This window comes from Gymnogyps californianus, chromosome 1, assembly GCF_018139145.2.
Source record: "Gymnogyps californianus isolate 813 chromosome 1, ASM1813914v2, whole genome shotgun sequence".
Taxonomy (NCBI): Eukaryota; Metazoa; Chordata; class Aves; order Accipitriformes; family Cathartidae; genus Gymnogyps; species Gymnogyps californianus.
The window spans coordinates 211,606,859-211,630,717 of record NC_059471.1 but is presented as its reverse complement, the minus strand read 5'-3'; the positions used below and the strand labels follow the sequence as shown (position 1 = coordinate 211,630,717).

At 43.4% G+C, this 23,859-nt stretch overlaps 1 protein-coding gene across 4 annotated transcripts; it reads left to right on the top strand.

Moving 5' to 3' along the window:
* The first annotated feature begins 2,216 nt into the window (after positions 1-2,216).
* OPTN (optineurin) lies at positions 2,217-22,399 on the top strand. Of its 4 annotated transcripts, none has more exons than XM_050914875.1 (14): positions 2,217-2,248; positions 3,122-3,301; positions 5,152-5,354; positions 8,022-8,180; positions 9,575-9,651; positions 11,750-11,884; positions 13,030-13,114; positions 16,559-16,674; positions 17,354-17,503; positions 18,549-18,642; positions 19,309-19,467; positions 20,186-20,316; positions 21,257-21,336; positions 21,577-22,399. In XM_050914875.1, exons 2-14 carry the CDS (start codon positions 3,136-3,138, stop codon positions 21,696-21,698), a joined length of 1,677 nt encoding a protein of 558 aa, XP_050770832.1. In that variant the 5' UTR covers positions 2,217-2,248; positions 3,122-3,135; the 3' UTR covers positions 21,699-22,399. The 4 variants fall into 4 exon arrangements, with proteins under 4 accessions (XP_050770832.1, XP_050770834.1, XP_050770831.1 ...); XM_050914877.1 differs by lacking the exon at positions 2,217-2,248 and adding an exon at positions 2,497-2,545 and having other exon boundaries at positions 11,753-11,884; XM_050914874.1 differs by lacking the exon at positions 2,217-2,248 and adding an exon at positions 2,497-2,545.
* The last annotated feature ends 1,460 nt before the right edge of the window (positions 22,400-23,859 follow it).

The window sequence follows — 23,859 nt, the reverse complement described above, 5'->3', positions numbered from 1 at the left end:
ACTTTAACTGCTCGGACCTGAGTCCCTTCGCAGCGGGTGGCTCCAGTGAGCCGACGGGTGCCCCTTCCGACTCCTTGCACACACACACTCAACCTTGGGCGCTTCCTCTTCCCTCAGGCTCGACGCTAGGTTTCCCGAAGCAGAGCTTCCGACACATCAGACGAATTTATTGAGTGGTACAGCGGTACAGGACAGCTCGAGCTGGGTGCCTCCAGAGAGGAATCCCGAACAAAGAAACCTCTGGGCAATTACACCCTTACAATCTAAGTTCCCCTCCCCTCACACAACGGTTTGGTCCAACAGTAATATTTGGGTCTGGGGTCCTCTTGTTCCTCATTGGATCCTTTTTCTGTCTCCAGGCAGGTTGTTGCTTTTCTTATCTCGAGGATGCAGCTTCTGCCGACAGATGTGGCTACCTTATTTTTCACGGGATGCACCGGTCTTGGGGCCTGCCTTCATGTAACCAAGTATAAGTGCAGCGTAAGTTCACCACTTGTGGCCTAAGGCTTTAGCAAGTCTTTCTATTAATGCTATATAATGGATTTCGTTTGAGCTAGGAAGTGACTATACAATGGACTCTGTTTAAGCTACTATAACATGGGATTACTGTGGGAACAAACAGCTATCAGAAGTGTAATAAAATAGCAAATGCTTCTTTAAATTCTTCTGACAAGTCAAACTCAGTTGATCTTTGTTGCTCTTCTTTTGCCTTTGCTGCACATGCAGTAAGGTCCTGCAGTGTGCAAGAACTTAGCTCAGAGCTCAAATAAATACGATGAGCTGCTAGTATCAGAGGAACTGAAGTTCCTCGTTCTCGCAGAAGCTACCTTTATTGCCCCTCTAACTTCCATACACTCCTGTCTAACATACCAGCCATGGATGCAGTGATGGGAGACGACAGTAATTCAGAGATCACACTCCCTCAAGCAGAGAAGTTCTCAGTGTACCTACAAGGAGCCGGATTCCGTTTGTTAGCAGTGTAAGCAGAAAGCACATGGATTATGGCCTTAGCAAGCATAAATCTGCTATCATCAGACCTGTTCTTTACCACACAGGCAGTACCAAATGTTTGCTGGTTTTATTTCTAGGGACACACCCTCAGTTTGAATGCTGAAGTTCCTCAGCTGTAAAAGGATTGCTCCCTGCCAGCGTTCACCATCCGCCGTGCACCTCTCTTCTCTCCCTCATGCTGGGGAGTCCCTGGCTGCAATGCTTGGAGGGCAGCTGGGGAGACTAGTCCGCAGAAAGGCACGATTTCATTAAACAGCAGACAGTTCACAACTCCTAGGAGACATCAAAGCAGTACTTTCAAATCAAAAGAGCTTATTTTGAAGCCATGCAGTTATTTAATGAAAGATTACTATTTTCCACATGGAAAGCTGACATTTTAGCTAAAATGGCATTTTTCCCCATTGAAAACAAAGGAACCAAAATATCAAAGTTGGCCCTATGACCTAAGAACAGGCACTGTGAGGTACTTCCAGCCCAGCATCCTGCTAAGGACAGTCACTAAGCACTGGGACTGAGCAAAATGAACTGCCCCAACTAACTCCATCCCTAGGAACCAGACATTTAAGGACTCCCCAGGCCAGACACTGCATCCAACCACGTCGTTTGACAGCCGTTAATGGGCTACATTCCCATAGCATGGCAAACCCCATCCTAATTGATTTGATCCCGTGGCAATAATCACTAAAACATCATTACTCCCCGTGTGAAATGCACTCCCTTTCGTTTGTCTCACCCCCACCATCTGATCCCGTCTTTTAGGCCTCATGCAACAAGAAGCCTTTCCTAAACACCCCTCTTGACGCTGCTCTCTGCTCCACCATATCCTCTAGTCTTTCTTTCTTCTCCTGTGGAGACCCACGATTTTACCCCCTGACGGGTAGTGTGCTCCCACACGACTAACGACCTTGCTTCTCCTTGGGGGATTTTGCTTCGGTTCCCGCACGGCTGGCAGGCCCTGAGCTCCTCAGGGCAGGAACCGGGGGGTGTGCGAGGGAAGGGAGACGCTGTGTGCCCGGGAGAGGGCGAGGGCGCTGGGACGGGAGGCCTGGCACCCGGAGAGAGGCCCGCCACCCGCAGAGAGGCCCGCAGGCGGCCCGGCCGCCGGGCTGGCGGTGGGCGGACAGCGCGGAGCTCGGGAAGTCCCCGCGGCGGCGGAGGAGGAGGAGGAGGAGGCGGGGACGGCGGGGGAGGGCAGTCAGCTGAGCCGGGCCGCCGCTATGGGCGCGCCGTGAGAGGGGTGAGCGGGGAGACACTCGGCGGCGGGGGCTGCCCCTGCGGCGAGCCCGGCGCGGGGGGGGACGGCGGCCGGTTTCTGCCGCGGTCGCCGTGGGCGGGCTCACCCGGTGACTCGGCGGATCCGGGGTGGGCTTGCGGGGAGGGCGGGCCGCGTCGGGGAAGGGCAAGCGGGGAGACGTCGGTTTGCGGCTCCCGGAGGCCGGCCCCGGCCCCGGCCCGGGGGGGGTGGTGGTGGCTGCGGCGGGACGGAGCGGCCGTGACTGGGCAGAGGCGGGTGCGGGCGCCTCAGCCTCCCCCGGTAGTGCGGCGGGGTGCCGGGTGTGCGGTGGAGAAGGAAAAAGGGGACAAGAAAGCGAAAATGAAAGTTAAAAATCAGCGGAAATGGAATTTCGGCGTGAAACGCAGCGTCGGGGCGCGCTGAGGCCGAGCGGGGCGCGGGGGAGGCGGCGGTGCCCCAGGCCCTGTCAGGGCCGGGCAGGTGTCGGAGCCTGCTCTCCTCAGGGACGGGAGCTGCCGACCTCCCAAAATACTGTCAGGCTGCCCAGGGCTGGTGAGGGAAAGAGGGGAGAGTGGGTGAGACAGGGGTTCTTGTTGTTTCATTCCCAGAGGAAGGGGCTCCCGAGGAAGGGTTGGTTAGCCCGAGAGACGTCTCAGGGGTCAGGCGCTTTATAAATGCAGTCCTGTGAAGGGTTAATGGGATACGGAGACTCATGGATACTCTGGTGTAGCGGGGTCAGAGGGATTGGAAGGTGCCTGTGTGTTATGACAAGACCTGTGGCTTGCTTGTCGTAATAAAATGAAGGTATGATTATGTTTTCTTTATAAACATTTATTGGGCAAGAAATCAAGAGTTTTCTCTTTGCAAACCTTGTAGTAGACGCTTCAGAGATGTCCAGCAAGTTGAAGAGCCGTCCTGCTGAAAATGGAGAGCATCCCAGGAGTAAAATGGAAAACGGAACGGACAGCATGGCTGCCCCTGCCCTTAGTACCTACACCCCAGAAGAGATGGTACAACAGATGAAAGAACTAATCACTGAGAACAATGAGTTAAAAGGTGAATGTGCATGTGAACTGGTCTTGAAATGCAAAAGCCCTAAGTCTCTTCTGTGGGGTTTTTTGTCCTATGAGTATGAATTCTGTGCTAATTTGCCCTTGCTGGATAACGTTTTATACCTGAGTAGCATTTGCTGTATAAGAGACTCTGCAAGTGGCAAGGCCAATTTGATATGACACATAAAATTGAATCAGTATGGAAGATTAGGGGGAGAACAGCCCAATGTATGGGTGACTTAATTTGCTTTAGAATTATACATATAAGCAGTATAGCACTGTGTATTTTAGGAGGCGAGGTGAAAAATCTCTTGCTATGATACACTCTTTGCTCATCAACCTCTAAAAGCTTTTTTGGTTTGTATTTTAGGGCTGTTGGGCAGCTCCATTACAGACTAACATTTTGCCATAGCTGCATCAGGAGGGGTGGGTACTGCACAATGCCCAGAAAAAGTTTGGGTTAGGATGCTGTCTGAAAGGAGCTGCATCCTCTCAGGCAGAGAGGGGAGTTGGAGCAGGCTGTCCTGCACTGTGTGTAGTAATGACTATGAACGTTTAGATGTGGCAGCATCTTCTGTACTTCAAAAGGAAGTGGTAGCCATGGCAGGGCCTGTCTGGGAGAAACTGATACGTTTCCCTGAAAATGCCTAATGATTTGAGTCTTTCAGGTGAGATAGATTTGTTTCTGGATCCCAGGAGTTTAGGTGTCAGATACGAATTTTTTTTTAAATGGATAGAGCAAAACCCAAGGGATCTGGGAATTTTCTGTGTAAAAGACAGAGGTGCTTCACTGTTTATATGGCAGCAGAGCGTGAAGTCACTTATCTTGTGTGCTGTGATTTTACACTAGTCTTTAAATTCCGCCTGCATCATTTTTGGACCTGGTCCAAGTTCTCTGCCTTGGGGTCTCATGGGTATCTAGCAGGAAAGTTGTTTCTAGAAGTACCTCTGGTATTTTGTTAAAAGGTCCTATATCATATACGATAACGTTTCGGGACCATATTTACAGCTGCTGTAACTCATACCTTGCAGAATCATTCTCCAGAGCCACATTTATTTACATAACCTGAAGGATTTGTTGGCAGTTTATAATATGACATCAGGACATAATGGAAGTTACTGGAAAATACAATGTATAAAAGATTTTCAAGCAACTGGCTTTGAGTTTGTTGCTTTAAAAAAAGCAAGTCTGAAATACTTTCATTGACTCTTCCTAAAAATCTTGTAAGCATTTTGCAATAGTAAGACTGACGTTGTTACATACTGACTTGTTTGCATACGCATGGCTTCCCAGTCAGGGGGAACTGTCTTTGCTGTAAGTTGTCGGGTATATTTGTTCTATGTTTTCAATCGAATCTTAACCAAATGTTCAAGTAGAGCATTGTTGGGCATATTTGAGGCATTTGATTTGATAGCATCCATTTTCATGCAGTAATTTACCAGTCTAGGATATCTGTTTTCCCTACCAAGTCTCAGTAGTTTCAGAATCTCAGTTCAGTAGTTTCATTTGGGTGGATCATGTAAATAACACATGCAGCAAGATAGCAAGTACCTCTTGTGAACAATACTTCTTGCTTGTACTTCTTGGTTTAGGAATAAGTCAAGAAGTGAGAGAGTGTGGGCATGTGATTTCCACAGTGGATTTAATGTTATTTATTATAGTGCTAATGGACTATAATAAGTTTAGTTTTGGTTTGGTATTTAAGGTACATGAGAAGGAGATTCGCATTTCATACACAATTACTGCTAATCCATTTGATACTGAAGAATGCTGAGCTCAGTGTAGTGGAAATCTGCTGTTTCATTGACAGCGTATTAATGTGAATCAATGTCTTGTCTCTGGCTATCATTTAGAAGCCATGAAGTTGCATAACCAAGCTATGAAGGACCGATATGAGGAACTTTCCGTCTGGCGAGAGAAGCAGAAAGAAGAACGAGAATTTTATGAGTTAAAGTTTAAGGAGGCTAAGCAGTGCTTGCTAGCCAAGTGCATTGAAAATGAACAGCTACAGCAACAACTTCAGAGCTTAAAGGAAAGAGAAGAAGGAACTGAAATGGTAAATAAGGAATTGGTTGGATTGACACACTTTTGAATTGAAAGTCTGGAGCATTCAGTCCCTTCATCACACTGAGAGGTTTGGAGATTTGTTAACATCTCCATTTTTATCCTTATGCTCTAACAAGAGGTCTTGGCCTGATTTATTTTATAAAGTGAGGCTTCTCAGAGTGTAGTAACAGAGAATTGTGCCACACCTGAGATAATTTACATTTCCATTAACATTTAGTTAACAATAATAAGTAACATTCTTGACATAAGAAATAAGAAATTAACATTTCTTGCTAACTTTTCATTCTTTTTTTTGTTTACTGTTGGGTTTCTCTTTACTTTATTCCTCCCTCTGCTCGTTAGATTATCCGTCTCTCATGATCGTTTAATTGCTTTTGTATTTGTGTTTCCAGGGAGAAGCTATCATGTAGGCAAAAAAAAAATGACCTGCCATCTATTTTTATTGTATCATTCTCCTCTCATGAAAACTCTTTTACTGAGGTCAGATTAGATCTGTACTTCTGCTCCCCCGTTTGAGTCTGACTGAGCTTCTTCCCTCTGTCTTAACCTTTTGCTCTGTAACACATCATTTCTAACGTTGCAGGTGATTACTTAGTAGCCAGGCAACATTTTGCAGGTAGTACTGAAGACATCTGTGGACAAAGCCTATTAAAATAAAACCTGCTTTATGTGCCACATGGTCATGTGAAGAGGCGTTTAATGAGAAGTTCCATACAGAGCCAGACTGATGCATCCTGGTATCTGGTACCTCCAGGACCCATGTGGATTCTCTGTTGCCTGATGAAGGATGAATGTATTAGCCTTTTTCTCAACAGAGACACTAGTAGATTCTCCTTTCCTCTCCTGACTGCCTATTTTATGGAACTCTGTAAGAAATTTTTCAGTATGTAAATCAAAATTGGCCAATGAGTTCAGAAGTTACCAGGGGGAAGAAAGTCATGTATAAATAGTGTGATTATGTAAGTATTACTTACACAGTCTTTACAGGCTAAAAGTTGTGTTTCAGGATTGTCAAGGAAACTCAGAATTTCATAAATCTGGAATAGTTTCTAAGGGGAAGTACAGGATTTATGCTGCCTCTAACTGTTTTAGAACTTTTTGTACTTTGAATAGTTAAAGTATGTTATTGACAGAGTGATCCAACCTGCTTGAGTAATCCAACATCCTGATAAGCAAAAATAAATCTCTTCTAATTATCTCATTCCAAGAACTTCATAGAGTAAGCACTGGTTCTTCTGTGATTCTTTGCAGTTTTATCAGCCAGTGGTAACTAATTTAGACAGCAACATTTTCATTTCTGATCATGATTTTTCAGGCTGACTGTCATTTAAGCCAAAATGACTTTCTCTCTTGAATGCTTTAGTTCTACTTTAATTTTTTTTCTTTTTTCTTTTTTTTTTGTTTGGAAAGAGCATGAAAAAATTCCCTGTAACAGAAAGACTAATTTGAAGTTAGTCTGATTTCTGTCACCTCTGTGTTTTACTACTAACTGAGATAAAGTCCATTGTTACTGTTAAGTAACATCTCTGTTTCACTCAAAGTAACTCACAGATATATTGTGTTGCCTCCCTTAGTGATAAACCAGCATTCATAGGAGAGTTCCTCTCAAAACTGTACTTCTGTTAGCATGGGTTGCTGTAAAGGTCTCTCTTCTTCACTGGAGCTGACTCTAATTGCATTATCTTACAGCCTAAGCACAAAATCAGACACAGCAGCAAGTCAGGTGGGTAGGGTGGTACTGCTGTCAGAGACGCACTGTCAGCATAGCAAGAGTTTGGAGATTTGGCATGAATGATAGATTAGAATGTAATTCAGACTCCAGGAATTGTCCAGAATTTACATTGATGGTATGTGGTGTAATAAAGGCATTACCAGGAGGTAGAAGGCTCAGATTATAAAATGAGGAAGAAACAAACTCACAGGGAAGGTTTCGTAGTGGGGAGAGGCATCTAAAGGAGAGAAAAAAATGAGGCTTCCTGGTTATGTAGAGGCTTAAGAGAGGGTTTTGAGAATCCTGGGGAAAGGGAAGAGGCAGAAGGTGAAGGAGAAAGTCATGACTGGAAGGAGAGAGTACGTTTGGGGAGAATCTTTGAGGGACAGAGGCTTTGTGGAAGGGAAGGGATATAGGACTTTGTGTAAAGGTCAGGGATATAGGGAGAGATTTATACATGGAGATGGGGTACAGAGAAGTCGTATGGTGGGGGAAGGCTGAAAGTGGGGTGTGTGGAAAAGCCCTCTGCCCACGGGTCTTTTCTCCCTAGAATCTTAGGTAGATTTGGGAGAAGAGGAATAAGGATATGGGTGAAAAAAGACAAGAATTCTGGACAATAATTCTGTAGGTTGGCTGAGACCCTATGTGGTAGTGAGAGGCATAGATTCAGGCAAATATTTACATCCTAATTATCTGCACATTCAGAGAACCAGGCCCATGTTTTCCAGAAGCATGATGCTCATCGTTTGATTAACTTGGTTTCACCGTTTAGACTTCTTGCTGTCTAGTGGACCAAAGCATAGTTTAGGGATCTGTGCACTGGGGTTTTCCAGGCAAACCCCAACAGAGAAGAAGGAATGCGGGACACAGTTGTTATGTTCAGGCTCTGTGCTCCTTGGCCGGTGTTTCCTTTTGGTTGGCTAATGCAGGGTTTGTTTATCCCAGGAGGGCTGCATGGTTCCTGAGAAGGAAGCGAGGCAGTTGAAATCCCAGGTGCAGCGGCTCCAGGCTGAGAAGGCAGATCTGCTAGCCATCATTTCAGAACTGCAGATCAAGCTGAACATCCCCTCAGCAGAGGATTCCTTTGTGGAGATTGGGATGAATGTAAGTGAAGGGAATAAAAAGAACACAATGACCTGCAGCCAGAAACTTTGGTTCCAGCTTGGTCCTCCTGTTTTTTTGCAAACTGAATTTTCTTCTTGTACTAGGCTAAATGATGAGGAATTTGGGTCTGAGTGTAATTACGGTGACAATGTTTACTTGATGACATTCTACAGTGAGGTATTTAGCACCCTGTCTTCCTTTAGTAGAAAGGGTGAATCTATACTCATGTCAATGGAAAGTCTTTATGCCTCTTTAAGAGGGAACAGCAAACTGCCAGCAACAGCAGTAACACAAGATGTAGGCGCAGTGGATTTGGGGGAAGAGTTGCATGGTTGGACTCGATGATCTTAAAGGTCTTTTCCAACCTAACTGATTCTATGGTCTCTTAGATTACCTGCCATGGAACACTTGTGTGTTGCAAGATGTAGTGGTAAAGGACTTGGAATTTATTTTTGTCTTTCTCATGCTCAAAGTAAATTAATTTCATAGGTAGCTTCCATCGCACTAAAAATATTCTCTGGAAAAACCAACGTGGTCCAGCAGGTGACTTCGGACTAATTCAAAATCTTACTTGGAATTCCTGGGAACATTAGTACTATGTTTCGTTAAGGGGCAACACCTATGCATAGAGGGGGGTGTTTTCTTTTGAAAATGGGGCTCACTTTCTACTGACAGATATGTGGAGATGCAGGCAAACAAAGCTAAGCGCAAAGCTGTAGAGTGTTCCCTAGAGGCACAAAAATCTACTTTTTCTACTGTTCTGGTATCTGAAAAATCTTCACAGGCAAAATGTGAAAATGTGGGTCTGTGCTACCCTGTAATAGCAGATCCCTCCCTGGAAAGTACAAGTGCAACAAGAAATGAGGAGAATTTAATTAGAACTTGTTTGGAGTTGTCGAAGAAAACTTCAGACTGCAGGAAACCTTCAAGGATGCATTCTCCTTTTTTTGCTACAAAGATTCTCCTTTGGGCTATAAAGATCAAGGAGTGAGTTTTGTACTGGGAAAGAAGAGTGGTTCTTTTGGGAGGCAGGAGAGTTGTTTTTAGGCTTACATTTGAAGTCACCTGCAGTGATGTTGGATGTTGCTGTGTGGTGCCCAGTCATCTTTACAGGGGAGAGTGGCCATGGAAGTTGCTGATGAAAGGAGAAGGCCAAATCTCATTGTTGTTCCTCTTCTCTGATCAGTCCAGAAGAGATACGGGGAAAGGCACGTGAAGTATTTAAGTTAAGAATTTCCAAATGTGAAACTGATCTGTAGGAGTTTTGTGGTTTTATTTATTTTTATTGCCATGATAGTAGTTTTCCTTGTTTTTTTTCCTTCCTTAACTCAAGTAAATAAAACTCTGTCCTGCTTAGTCCAAATGCCAAGCTAATAGTGTTTTTTCTTTCCTAGGAAGGAGAAATAAATAGAACTGCAAAGGAACATCAAGTGAATAGTGGCGAAATGACCAGTAACATTGCTGTCTACATGTATGTAGGTTCTTGTGTCTGATTCAGACTTCTGCAATGTGCTTTTTTTTCAATGTGAGGGAACTTTTTTCTATGAGGAATGCACTAGAAAATCCTGTTTTTCTGTGGCCTTGCATCCCTCCTCTGCAGTAGCTCTACCTTCCTACCATGTCAGAAGGACCCTCAGCTCTCTGGCATTTTTCCTTCCCATTTTCACTAGCTGACAAGAGGGAGTGCTTATTCTGGCCAGCTGGCCAAGCATTTATGTACGTGCTGACTTGCCAACTTTTCAGGCTTTTAAGGGAGGCCAAACAGAAAAGGTAAAGATTAGAGGCTGCAGGGACTTCTTCCGTTCTAGTCATCGGAGACTGTCTAATAGAGTATCTGTCCTCTACCCAATTATAATGATGTTGGTAAGAATCAGAGGTCTTGTAGTCTTTCAGATCTGAACCCTGTCTGTTCTGTTTGTGTGTGGTTGGTATAAAGTGTATCACAGTGGGGTAGACAGACAGTGCAATGACAAAGTCCTTATTTTTTCAGGTTACTAGGTTTAAGATACCAGCATTCTGTTTAGGTTATTTCTCAAAATTTGATCTTTACTTCAGCTCCAGGGCACAAGGGACTTTCTTGCCCCTAGCTGAACCTTTACTCCTCATGGACATAGACAGCTGATACTATTAAACTTTCCATTTTGGATACTGCCCAATTTAGCAGCTAGATGGTTGTGGCTAAACTCTTATTTACTTTGTGGCCTTTGCTTTTGGAAGGAAAATGCTAAGGCCAGAAAGCTGTGCTCCATGTACAGGTTGTCACTCTCTACGTCACTGCAAGGGAGAATGGCATTTTAACGTGATGACATAGAAAACTTGTCCTTCAGCATGCAGTTAAGAAGTTGAAGGGGGGGGGAAGTTATGGTCATAGATGAAACTGGGAGAGTTGCTGACCACAGACCAGGCTGCAAGTATTCAGCTTGTTGTTAGCGGTGGCTTGTGAGAACACTCTGATTATGAGAAGACATTCTCTGTGGGACTTGCTTAACTTTTGATGAGTATCTGGGCCATATCTACAAGAACAGGGGGGGGTATATGTACCTCTTAAAATATTTTCTGTGTCACCACGTGTCTTTGTCCAGCATTGAAACTTTAGACTGGTGCTGTTAACAGGTTCAGAGAAATGTGATCCGCTCAGGACGGGTTTATTTCTGTAAGAGTAGAACTGTCCACTAAAAATCCCCTGATAAAAGTTATTTACTTAAAATATCCTGGCTGAACACTGCCTTTGGGGTATTGAATTTTGCTCACCAAAGATTTCTAGCTCTCAGGAGCACACAGAGGACCATGCTTTACTTTCTGTTCTGAACTACAAAAGCAAAGTTTAAAACACATGCTGTTTTACAGCTGAGCTTCTGAAATGTACAGTATATATAACCTGCCTGTCTTACCATATAGTTCGGGGATTTTGACTTTCTGTCTAGATGGACGTAAAAATGGAGGGAATGGAATAAAGTATTTTATCCCCAGGAAATTAACTTACCTTATTTTTCAGATAGTTTTGTATTTGTTTTGGTTCACTTCTACAGTAGCATAATGCAATTTTGAAAAGAGCTATTGAATATGAGGGAGGTGAAATATTGAAGAGAGTTTTTCTGAAAAAGAAAGCAATTCCTGATGACCATTTTTGGTGGAACGTGCCTTCTTTTTCTGGAAAGGAATGAGACAGAGATAAGAAAAGTTGCATGTTTCATTGGAAAAAAAATGTTATTTTGGGAGCAGACAGCAGCACTTTGCAGAAGGGGCTGCAAATTAGGTTAGAATAAATGCACTGGGTTTTGAATTGTCTTGACTGCTTTTGTTTTCCTTGCTTAAGTACTAAATTGTTCCCCCAGCTTGACGGGCACTGTCTGAGCACTGTGCAAAGCAAGGACTGCATTTGCACGCACGAGGACTGTGGCTAGCTGCTTGTGGGCAGGTCTTGGTCTTGGAAATGAGCCCTTTGCTCAGAATGTTGGTTTTCAGCACTGCGTGAAACGGTGGCCTCAGACTGGGTCCCAGAACTAGGGATAAGGGAGTGCCCTAGTAAAATCATAGCTCTTGTTATTTACATCTGGTTTGGTTTGAAGCAGGAGCAAAGCTGCAGATGAATTGAAGAATTTGGAGTCTGAGGAGCTAACTGTGAGCCAGCTGCTCTGCTGCCTTAGAAATGAAACTCAGAAGAGGGAAAAACTCGAGAAGGAGCTGCAGGATCACAGAGAGAGGTATGAAGCAGGTGCACTGTAACCTTTGGAGCTGTTCTCTTTCAGGGCTGCTGCAGTTACCAAGTCTGTGACTGATCAGAGACAAGCTGAAATATCAGCGTGACCTGGGTGGGGAATTTCCCGAGCACTCAATCGTACTAACTTATTTTTATGGTAGTCCTTACAGGGATAAACCACAGGTTCTCTTCCGTGGGCAAAAGAGTTTCCATGTTTTGTTATTATTTCCTATAGCACCACAGATCAAGACAAATTACCCATTTCCTCTTGGGTTCCAACCTTCCCCAGGTTATGTCAGAATGATATGATGACTAGTTGAGGAAGTTCTCTCCACTCACTCCTCCATAGTTATTTGTTTTTATATGAATCATCTGCGTGTGGGGCCTTAAGCAAATCGCTATGTATAAAACAGAGATTACAGTCCTCTTCGTGATATTGGCAGGCTGCATTTAGCAATGTGTGAGCTTGGAAAAGCTCCTTAGAAATGTCTAAAATAAGTTTAATTCCAAACTTGTCTAAGAGAGAGTTTTTCCAGTGGGACCTACGTGAGGGTCCATCTCAGCTCAATTATATTGGTGTAAATCGGCATGACTGTTCAGGTGTGGAAAATTGCCTAAGCAGCAGCTGTTCCGAATCCCCACTTCACAGAGACAGAGTAAGACTTCCTGGACATTATCTACTCTGAAAGGTTGGTGTCATGGTAATTGCTTCTATGTGGTCTTCCTAGAAGAGGTAATGAGCCATAGCCAAATGATTCTTAGAAATGTCAGCCTCTGAAAATATCAAAGGAAAATAGAGGCAATATTAATTACTGGATTCAGTGAACAGACTGACCCATTTCAAAAGGGTTAGCAGTTTTGGACTGTACCAAAGATCGATCACGGTGGACTCAATGTCACTGTCCTTCACCACACCTGCAGGCTTATACATCCATTTTAATTAAATATACATGCTGGGCATCCTGTGTTCTTCAGGAACCCCCATGATTGTGCAAGCTTTCCTGCATGTCTGTGCTTTCAATTCTGCCTCTCATTTGTGGCTGTGATGTTAAAAAGAGAGTACATCACTTGCGTGAAATCCTTGAATAGTCACAATCTCACTTTAAATATAGGCCAAATCCGTCATTATCGGCTCCTTCTGTTTTTCAGACTGTCAAAGCTGGAGAAGAAAACCAGCAACTGCCTGGAGAGTGGGACACAAACTGAACAGGAAGAAGAGGAGAGTTCAGAGGCTGTAAGTACCTGTCCTCCTGAGCTAAGATTTAACAACATACAGCTTACTTGTTGAGGCCAACAACCTCAGGGCCTAGATTTCCACTTGCACTCAGGGAGCAAGGGACAATTATCCTGGGTATGGAAGTGAATTTTGAACTCTCCAATCCGTATCTTAGAGGTGGTTGCAAATTACACCAGCCACCAAAAAGGGGTGAGATTGGTGGCCAAGAATTAGGGAAGCATGGCATAACTGCAGGTATACCTCATTAGCCCGGCCATGCCCACTAAACAGAGATGCAGTCATTTCCAGTTCCAGGAAGTCTTCTAGACTGGGTGAATTTCCTTGCTGCTGGCTAGGTCAGCTTTTCGATCAGAATCCAATGACAGCGTACTGTAAAACTGACTGTAAATGTGGAGCTCCTATGGCACCTGGTTTGGGTTTTTTTCATGTTTTTGGTGGGATGTATTACAATGGTGGGGCATAACTACCTTGGGTTGCGACGCAGTTCCAGGCAAACTCAGTCCTGATGTCTTCAATTAAGGGTTTGAATGGATGTTGGGGTTGGGATTCAGCTCCAGATTCAGACACCTAAATTTATGTGCCTACAGTTGTAAGCCTCTCTATGTGAGGTAGGCGTGTAAGCTCCCATATCAGTGGAGATCCGTTCAGGTTCAGTGCAACTGCATAATACAGGCAACTAAGAGTGCCTGTATATGAGGTAGCGTGGCTTATCTGAGCTGCTGCATGGGGCTAGCAAATATAGTGTGGGATCTGCTGGAGACCTGTGCCCTTCTGAAGGCCAGGACAAGTATTTTAGGGCAGGGCTGGCTTAGTTAAACAAGACCAGTTTGCAGTCAGGCCAAGAGATGCCCTTTCTAGGGAAGAGAGATGATGTCTCAGTTAATTCTTTCCAGTATTTTTATCTCGGCTTTGCCTGAGTTACAGCGTGAGCCAGATGCTCCTCATCCAAGTTCTGATATTGAGGTCAGCATAGTTACATGCTTGTGATGGCAGTCGTTTCCATTTATATGCTGTTTGGTTTCTTCAGAGGCCTCTTGTCAGCGGAGCTCATGTTATCTCCCCATATTGTAAAATGTAGATCTTTAGTGAAACAATGTGGGGGTGCAGTGTGGACCATTTTTGAGGGCTCTGCATTTGAAGACATCCTGGGAGAGAGGGAAAAGTTTTTCAAACCTGCTTTGGCTCTGTTTGGAGAGTGAGGAATGGCTCGGGGAGAAGAGACTAGAGCACATCCTCTGCCAAACAGCAGCTGGACACTAACGTCAGCCAGGTCTCCTGAGATGAGTCATCTTAAAGCACCACTGCAGTTATTGCTCTGCCTTCCCTGGGAGGGTGCTTGCAAGCTTCCCGGAAGCAGAGACCTAGGAGGCTATGATTTAGGTGTTGCTCTTTTCCTGGGCAGGGTAAGAAATGGGTGTTAGGGAGAGACAGTCTGTACTGTGGGATGGGATTTTTTGAGTTGAGCCTTTTCTTTCAGCGAGGCTGCCAGACTTGCTTTCCAGAGGCATGGATTGATTGTGTTCCAATTAAGTAAAGTATCTTGAATTACGATGACTTTCACCAGGGACCAAGAATTCACAGTCCAGCTTTATTAGAAGTCAGACTCTTGCCAGTGATACATGGTTTCATTTGTTGACACGTTTTCTGTTAAGGCAATTTCTACTGATGTCTCGTTTTCTGCAAACTGAAATGCAATCACCGTACAAAAATCAGTGCTTTCATCTGCGAGTGTAATTGGATTAGTTGGATTGCTGCATAAAATAATTTTGTGGCTTGTTTTGCAGCTATGATGGTAGAAGAACAATCTCTTTTTGCTTCTGAGATAGAAAAAGCGTAGTGCAATGTGCTTTGTGTGTGTTTACACCGTTATGTTCAGTCCCTTTTGCTTGGTACGACTGGTGAATGATACTAGCTTGGGCAGCTTGTGGAGGGTGTCCTCAGCAACGTCAGTAGACAGTTGTGTTCTGTCTGCCTCTCAGTCACACTGGCTGTGTTCCACACTTCTGCTCTGAACTGAAAGCTGGAAGTGTTCACAGGTCATCATGGATGAACAACTTCTATTGCTTCAGTTGCCTGGGGAAGTGGTGGACTTCCCCTGTTAGAAAACTGGAGCTTTTCTTCAAGGAAATAGGACAGCAGCATGCTCTTGATACACCTGGTATCTTTTTAGCCACAGCCACCCAGCTCACTCCCAAGCTGGACTGGAGACTTTCCATGCATTTGATGAGATAAGACATTTTCAATGAAAATTACAGTACTAGGGACAATTAAACTGGTGCTAGTGTGATGATGAGATTCAGATGGTTCTTTAGGAAAGCTCCAGGATGTACCTCCAGAGACTACAAACCAGCAGGAGTCAAAGGTTTTGCATCTTCCAGAGTGTGGGGATATATTTTAAGAATTGAAACTCTGAGGTGTCCTTTGTGTCTTGGGTTGGAGGAGAACCCAGCTGCTGCTTCTTCCCTCCTCTTGTTTTTTGCCTGCCTTCAGCATCCTTCAGTGATATTCCTGTGGTCTGAAGGCCAAATGAAAGGGCTAGAAACTCGCAACAAAACTGATTACGGTTTTACTAGAAATCATCTTCTTGGTTTGCAAAGTTGATCCATGAATGCATGGTAGTGGAGTTACCATTTGGGGTTGTATTTGCTCCTTCAAAAAGTCAAGAACTGAACTCTTCCAGACTTGTGGTTCTCATGCTTGTGGCGTGAGAGAGGCTGGTATGTGTAGGGAGAGTGCCAGTTGGCTGGAGGGGTTTCATGTGTAATCTAATACATTACAATGCATAAAAACTTGTGTGTTCTCTGCTTTCTGCCCAAAACAAGAATGGAGGAAACTCGAATGGAAGGGATAATGCCAGTGCAGGATGCCAGTGCAGGATATAACGGGGAGGAGGAAGTCTGGTTTTTGTCTGCCTCATCTACTTCCAAACTGCTTCTTCTGATCTACAACTGCTGTCACACCTTTTTCTAAAGAGCACACTGATGCTAGCAGACTGGAAGCCTACTTAGGGATAGATCGTTTGTTTGTGTTTCTTTGACAGACTATAACTATTGCTTAGAGGAGTGGCAATAATCACTAAGTCTGCTTTTCTCATGTGTTTTAAATGGTGAGCTCTTGAGAAAGAAAGTGTAGATGTGTTTCCCATCTGCATGAGGTATATTTTAGCCAATGTTGGAAAGTCAGTAATAGTGTTGTCTTTGAGTCACCTGGATTTTATGAAAATGTTAACTCAAAATGGGGTTCTGCCATATTTAGGAATAATTGGTAATTGTGAAGCCTTGTGGACAGGGCCTTATTACTGAGTATAGAGTGTAACAGTGCATACTGACTTATGCTGTTTTCTCTAGAGAAAGAATGATACTTCCTGCTTAGATTTTAGCCTGCAACTTTGCTATCTTGAATTGTCTGTATGTAATTTTCCTTTTTTTTTTCCTCTAACAGGTTGGCAGTGAAGTAGAAACCCTGAATTTGCAAGTTTGTGCTCTGTTTAAAGAGCTTCAGGAAGCCCATGAGAAGTTAAAAGAAGCAGAATTGATTCAGAAGAAGCTTCAAGAAAAGTAAGGTTCAGAAGAACAAAAGTTCTGCCCTGACACCCAGTATATATTTGTATGACAACTCCCACCTTGGGAAACTCACCAGCTCTACAAATATCAACTTACGTATCTGTTTCATAGATATGCTGTAAAAGATTGCTCCTTCTTTGTAAGTGGAGATGAAAGTACAGAAATACAGTAATTGTCAGAAAATGTGAGCTGCCAACCTAGTTCTACAAATAGAACCCCAGTGCCTTGAATTTTAAGATTTGGGTTTTAATCCTTCCTGATGTAAAGGCAAATCTTTCCTGTTCTCTGCTTCACATAATCAATCCCTGTTCTAGTCTTAGGGAAAGAAGCTAAGGGACCTGGTTATGACCCTTTTCACATGAACTGTCTGTGCTTTTGAAGATCAATTGTGTAGGTTATAAAAAGTGATTACAAGACCCTCACTTTAGTTGCTTAGTTTTCAGTCAAATTCCAGTTCTTTGAGATTCATAATAGTAAGAAAGTAAGCGTTGGTTTCAGTAGCTTTGTTTTCTGATGGTTGTGTATAGATTCATTTTTGTCTTTCCTTGTTCTTCATCAAAATAAGCCTTTAAAGCGAACCACACAAAGATTCTTTTTGTAATATGCCTAGTGTGCCAAATCCATCAGGAAAAGGTGAACAGGAGACATTGAACTTTTTTCCTTGTTCTGTCAGGTGCCAAGTACTGGAAAGAAAAAGCTCAGCTGCTGCATCAGAATTGGAGGAGAAGCAGCAGCTAATATACACCATCAAGAAGCTGGAACTTCAGGTGGAGAGCATGCAGGCAGAGGTCAAGCTGGAACAAGCCAAGACACATGAAGAAAAGTGAGTATGACTTGGTTTTGTATTCCAGGGAGGTATTGTCAGTGAGGAAGGGAAGTCCAAGGGAACCTGGCCAAACGGGAATTGAATCTGAAATACTAGATTTGTGTTCTGCACCCTTTGAAACCATGTTATGTTTGTAGAGTCTGAACTAGAAACCTGCATTCAACTCAGCTTCTATGTCACTTCGAATCTGGAGCCTCCACATTAGGCCCAAACTGTATTCTTTCATCTACTGAACGCCTCACTTGAGAAGATTTGAGCTGTAAGCTCAGACTTGTATCTTCCTTTTGTCATAAAGTCAAAGGTGGAATAGGGTCAGGTATAATGTACAAGTAGGGGAAGCATAAAAGTGACAACAGCTGTCCCACTGACTAGCAGGGGTAAATGTGTCCATATCTTGGAGGGCAGGGACAAGTCAGGTGGTGGCAATGATGGGAAAGTGGCATTAATGAAGATGTCTGCGGTCCCTACAACATGTTTGCAACTAGGAGAGGTAAGTGTGCAGTGAAGCTGAGGTAAAGAGACTCGCTGTTTGCTCTGGCTCCCCGCTCCCTTTCATGTGCAGTCCATGTAAGGAGTGTGAAAATGTCAGTCCAAGCTGTAGAGAGAGGCTGAACTTCCTGAAGGACCTGTCTCAGCAGCTGGAGAAGCTGCTCATTATCTCTGGAGTCTGTGTCTGGTTCTTCTCCTGATAAATTCTCCTTCACTTGGAGTCTCTGAGTCAAGACTTGGATGTCTTCCTAAGAGAGGTGTTACATTTTGAACAGAATTTGTGAGCTTGATATAAAAATATTGGGTGATGGATTCTTCAATATGAAATGCAGATGATCGGTAAGGACACTTGTTTGGACTCAGTCCATGGATAGAGCAGCACACAACTCATCAGAAGAGAGATGTTGAGACATGGAGCATGATTTTTTTCTCATCAGAAATGCAGATTCATTTGCAAGGAACTGGTGGTGGCTTTTTTCTAAATTCTAACAGATTATTTAGATTTCAAAGAATTTTTGTTTCAAACTTTCACCTGTTTTCTTGTCATAAACAGGGCAAGATATAGTAGCTTGCAGGATGCATATAGCAAACTCCTTCCTGAACTCACTGAAGCAATGAAAAGAATCGATGAAATGAAACTCAAAGAGGTAAACTCATCACGAGAAGAATCATAATTAGTTAGGGGGGAGCGGGAGGGATGGGAGAATGTATCTAGGAACGAATTTGGGCAGGAAACAATTGTCACCCCGTCCACATAATACAGCATGCAGCATAGCAGTATTGCTCTGATAAATCTTGTGCTGTCAATTAGAGAAAACTTTATCCACACATCAGTACTTCCATGGTGTTTTCTAGATAAGATCTAATCTGCAGTGCAGTATGGAGTCCAGTCCTTAGAGATCAGTGATATGCAAAGGCATATAGGTGTTCCTGCAGCATAATTTGTAAATGTGGGAAGGTGGACCTCTAAACATTTTTGTAATCTTAAATAGAATGCCTGCCACAGTGAGGTCTTGCTCATAACTGAGGCTCCACGGAAGTGCCAGATTCTTCTGTATAATTTTGGAAAGCGGGAAAACATCCTTTGCAGTGTCCATTAGGGAGTTCTCTTTTTTAACTTGATACAAAATAGTTTGAAAGCTCAAAACTAATCTTTAAAATAAAATATCAGTCACCACTGCTGTCTTAGTCCAAGTTCCTTTGATGATCAAAATTGGAAGCTTTTCCGGCGGCAGGAGGAGTAAGAAGCAAACTTTCACTTCAAGCAGGGTCGTATTCTGAGTTCATTTCATAATCATAGTTCTTCCTTGCAGCTGGACAGAGTGGATAAAGTTGTGGTGGAACAACTGAATGCAAAGGTGGAGCTGGCAGAACAAGCTCTTGCTGCAAAGCAGCTCCAGATAGATGAAATGAAGCAGATAATTGCTAAGCAAGAGGAGGACCTTGAAACCATGGCTGTGCTCCGTGCTCAGGTATCAGCTCTTCTTCAGAAACTGGCTAGTTCCCCCACCCACTATTCAGAAACCAGAAGGAGGTATTTAATGGCTCACTCTGGAATACTGAATACGTTTCCTCAGTTCCAAAGCATAATTCTCTTACTTGGCCTGCCTTGCAGATCCCTGCAGAGCCTTTACCACCATATCCTATGGTTCTGTAGGAGGAACTGCGTATGCTGGAGTCTGGCGCAACAAACAGAAGTTGGGAATAGATGTGTTTGTGTATTTAAAACCAGTCTCTTAAGAATCACTGCACATGTTTTAGGGATAATTTTACTCAAACCAGTGTGTGTAAACAGTGACTAAAAAGGGTCTGCCTCACATTTAAGGCACAAAACTGGCATCTTGGCCCGGTTCCACCGTTTGTGCCACCGATTTGTCTGTATCATTGGTCAAGTCACCTCCTCACTGCTTGTCTGTGCCTCCTTTCTGCCTCTGTACAGCAGAGGGCAATAGCACTGTCCCAGATAAGACACTTGACGTATCTTATACAGAATCCAGAAACTACTGAGTCTTCTTCACCTTCTAAGTAGTGCAGGTCTTCGCTTTGCAGCGTGTAGGTGCTGTAGGAGTGTTTTGAGTAGATGATGATGAGTAGATGAGCAGGCTATGATACAGATTTGCTATTTTGGCATATAATACATGACTATGGTTCAGTTACAAATTCTCAGCACGATTTCATTTCTCTGATCAGATGGAGGTTTATTGTTCTGATTTCCATGCTGAGAGGGCAGCAAGAGAGAAGATCCATGAGGAGAAGGAGCAGTTGGCTGTCCAGCTGGCATACCTGCTAAAAGAGCAGCAAAACCTTGAAGATCTTGGCCGGTGAGAACAGACTTTGGCTGAGCTGCCTTTGGACTGTCTTGTTACCTGTGTGCTGGAGTTGACCAACATTGTCTTGCTAGCATCTCAGTAGAAAGGCAAACAACTTTGCAGACATTTATTTCTTGGTTGATTTGAATTTTAAAACAGAAAAAAAAAAATGAATTGGCTGACTTCTCATTTTAATTTTGTGATAGAATCTCTGTAAGGTGTGTGAGTTCTTACTTGGGTGCCTTAGCAAGTTTTCACTTGGGATGATTCATGCTTGGTAAATTCTCCCTGCTGATTCACATGAGTTTCTTTGGGTTCTGGTCTCAATTTTAGTGGTGAATCTGCAGCTAAGCTTGCTGCATGTGTGCCAGGGATATCTGCTGCTTCTCCAGGTGGCAGTGGTAAGTGAGTACCCATAGTTTCAAGTACTGTGATACCCTGGAATTGCACCATTTTAGCACGCTTAGCTGTAAAAGAGAAAAAAGAAATATTAACCATGTGTCCTCCACTCGTATTGTGGAAGCCATGGGTACAAGAAGAGTGCCCAGAATTTGAAGAATCAAGTTACATTTCACATTAACTGTACACTGAACCCTTTTTCTGGTATAACTACTTTAATCAAATTTGCAGTTTGCCCTGAATAGCTGAGAGTCCTTGGAGTTTTCCAGAGGAGCGTGCCCCAGATCCCTAGGTGTGTAGCTGCCCAAATCCTGCTGCTGTCAGTTGTATGACCCTGATTTCAGCAGGACCTTGGCACAATCTCACAAAGCAGCAGCGTTTCTAGGTCCTGTTTCTGAGCAGCAGTTGTGAACTAAATGCATGACCAGTTGACATGATTTACCTGCAAATCCTTTGATTTATTTTGAATCCTCTTACCTTTTCTGGAGACAAAGGGAAGATACCTTTTGCTGAGTCTTTTTTTCAGAGCCCTTGACTTATTTATTCTCTGCAGAAACTCTTTGGCGGAGATGCAGAATCGCCACGGAGCCAGAGCACCAGATCGGGAACACTCACCTCGCCTTGTCCAAAGAGGTACCGTAAGCAACTTCTCCGGCTCGTGGGGCCAGGCCCTGCTGTGTTGAGTTTAAAACAGCTTTGCTTGGCTGCAAGCAGCTCCCCAGCTCCCCTGTGGCTATTCTGGCACCTGGGTAGCTGCAGAGAGCGTGATTCTCTGGCTGTTAGGAGCACGCCAGTCCTCTTTCAACCACTCCACAAAAAGAGTGGAAAAATCAAGCAATATAACAGGTAATCATTTATCTTCTCTGCTTGCAGGAACTGGTAGTCAAGAGTGGCCAGAGCAGCGGAATATCTCAATGTATTCATGTCCCAAATGTGAAGAAATTCTACCTGATTTGGACACACTGCAGATTCACGTTATGGACTGCATTAATTGAGTGATGCCCTCCAATTCTTCATCTTCTGGAATTTCACCTGCCAAATAACTTTTTTTTTTTTTTTTCCTTCCTGCTTGAATAATGCTCAACTCTACATCCCATGAAGGAGGTTTTCAGGGGTTTTCCCATTAATTCAATGGGAAAAGGGTAAAACTCCTACCCTGCCCTGTACTCACTAATCTTGTTTTAATCTGCTTTAGGAAAAGGATTTTTATAGGTTAACAACATGGATGCGTTGAAGAACTCCCAGTGTGTCTGCTGCTATGAAATCTTTAAGGAACATTCCCCTGATGTGCTCTGCTCTTATGGCTAGCCCACAGAATGGGGCTGAATCACTGAAGTCAGAAGGGAGATGGGATATATGCTGATCAATTAAAAGTACTGTGAGCCTGTAAATACTTCATCTCATATACTATATATCAGGAAAATAATACATTACAAAAGCTGTTTGAGAAGCTTTCAGCAAAATGGAGTAGTGCTGTATTCATCAAGCATTTGAAATGAACCCTGCTCTTTCTCCAGATGGCAGTTTTATTGCTGCCCTTGTGACCATACTAATCTGATGTTAAATTTTTGATGGCTTATGTAACTTCTTGCTTTAGCCAGATGTGGGTAAGGTTTAAAACAGATCATTTAGGTCTGATATATGTAGCTCCTGGTGTACCGAAGTCACTTGGTGTTATAGAACTGTTCATTTTTAAGGTGTTGTCTTGATTCTTCTTTATTATAATAAATTCATTTGAACCTGTACAGTATTGTGCTAGAAAGCGCTGAGATGGATGTAACCTAATTTAAAAAGAGGAGTCTAATGGATTTTCACATCTCAAAATAAATCTATTGCAAGTACAAAATTATCTATGCCTGTGAATACTTTGGAGGCTGAAACAGGATTGCAAATACCTATGACTGAAAAGCTCGTGTAGAAAGAACTGTAGTGTATTCGTTCTGTTCTTGCCCTCCCTGGTGTTTTTATCTCAACAAAAAAACAGTTCTTAACTTGCCATTGCATAAGGGAGAAAAATGCATAACTCTTAACAACATATGAACCAGCATGAACGGCAGGAAACAACTCAAGCAAATTGCTGGGATCCATGCAAATGAGGAGTTTCATGTCCTTTGCAAATAGCTAACACTCACACTGTTGGAAACTGGCAGGGAAAGGAAGTAAGCGATGCAGGAAAACCTTCAGCCAAAATGGTGTCTCCTTATGGCATCATCTTCCTGCTGAAGAAACGAAAGTGTGGTCACTTTGGCACTGCCCAGTTGGAATGAAGCCTCCAAGTGGTTTTGGACTGACTTGCCAACCTTGGTGTAGGGAAAGATTTTTATTTTTTTCCTCCACTGTTCAAAACTGAATTTCTGGAAGCAAATATGCTAGGACTCATTACAATCCAGTAGTTAAATCTATGCCATCTTGTCCTGTGGTAGGTCTGTTAGGCTCACTGAGGGGCACCAGCAAGGTTCATTTGTGACGGTCCACTTCATTCTGACTGCCGGAATTGTGAGCTGGGTGTTCAGGAGGAGCAGGGTGGGATGATCACACAACCTGAATATGAAAGTTCAACATTTTATTTTTAAGATCACTTTATTACTTCTTGGCTCACCCTTCCACTTCAAAGTTCACATTATAATAAGCCTGAATGTTTCCTGATTTGACATTACAGTGCACTGGTCTCAGAGGTGTTGGGTTGCCAGAGTTAGGAAGCCCGAATCCTCTTTTGTATATAGGCAGTGTGATCTGTAGAAATACTTGGATCTCTAGAAGATAAAATGCAAGAGAAACTGCATTTATAACTAAAGCACCTATACTGGAGTAGGTTTACGTAAGGGCAAAACTGTAACAAAATGCAATTGTAATTAGTTTTTGCTTGTATGGTTGTAATGGCTTTAACAAAAGACGGTGCTCTGATCCGCAAACCTTACTCTAACCATTGGGTGTGCTTATCTGAGGGACTCATTGGTTAAAAAGTTGTTCAGAATAAAGGCAAGCAAGCAGGAATTGGTGTCTCTCGATTTTAGGCAATTGCATATTCCTAATGCAGAAAGAAATGAGCAGAAGGGAAAAGGTGAGGGAAATGTCTTTTGTGGATAGTCACCTAAAATCCCCCTCAAGGACTGTGTGGACCATAAGCTTCCCACAGAACTAGTGTGAGTGAAAGCG

What these genes read in the sequence shown, in the direction of transcription:
- OPTN (XM_050914875.1), top strand. Translation starts at nt 3,136, where the DNA reads ATGTCCAGCAAGTTGAAGAGCCGTCCTGCTGAAAATGGAGAGCATCCC. An exon ending in GAGAAGAAGGAACTGAAATG is followed by an intron (nt 5,355 to 8,021) that starts GTAAATAAGGAA and finishes TGTTTATCCCAG; the next exon opens with GAGGGCTGCATGGTTCCTGA. An exon ending in AGTAACATTGCTGTCTACAT is followed by an intron (nt 9,652 to 11,749) that starts GTATGTAGGTTC and finishes TTTGGTTTGAAG; the next exon opens with CAGGAGCAAAGCTGCAGATG.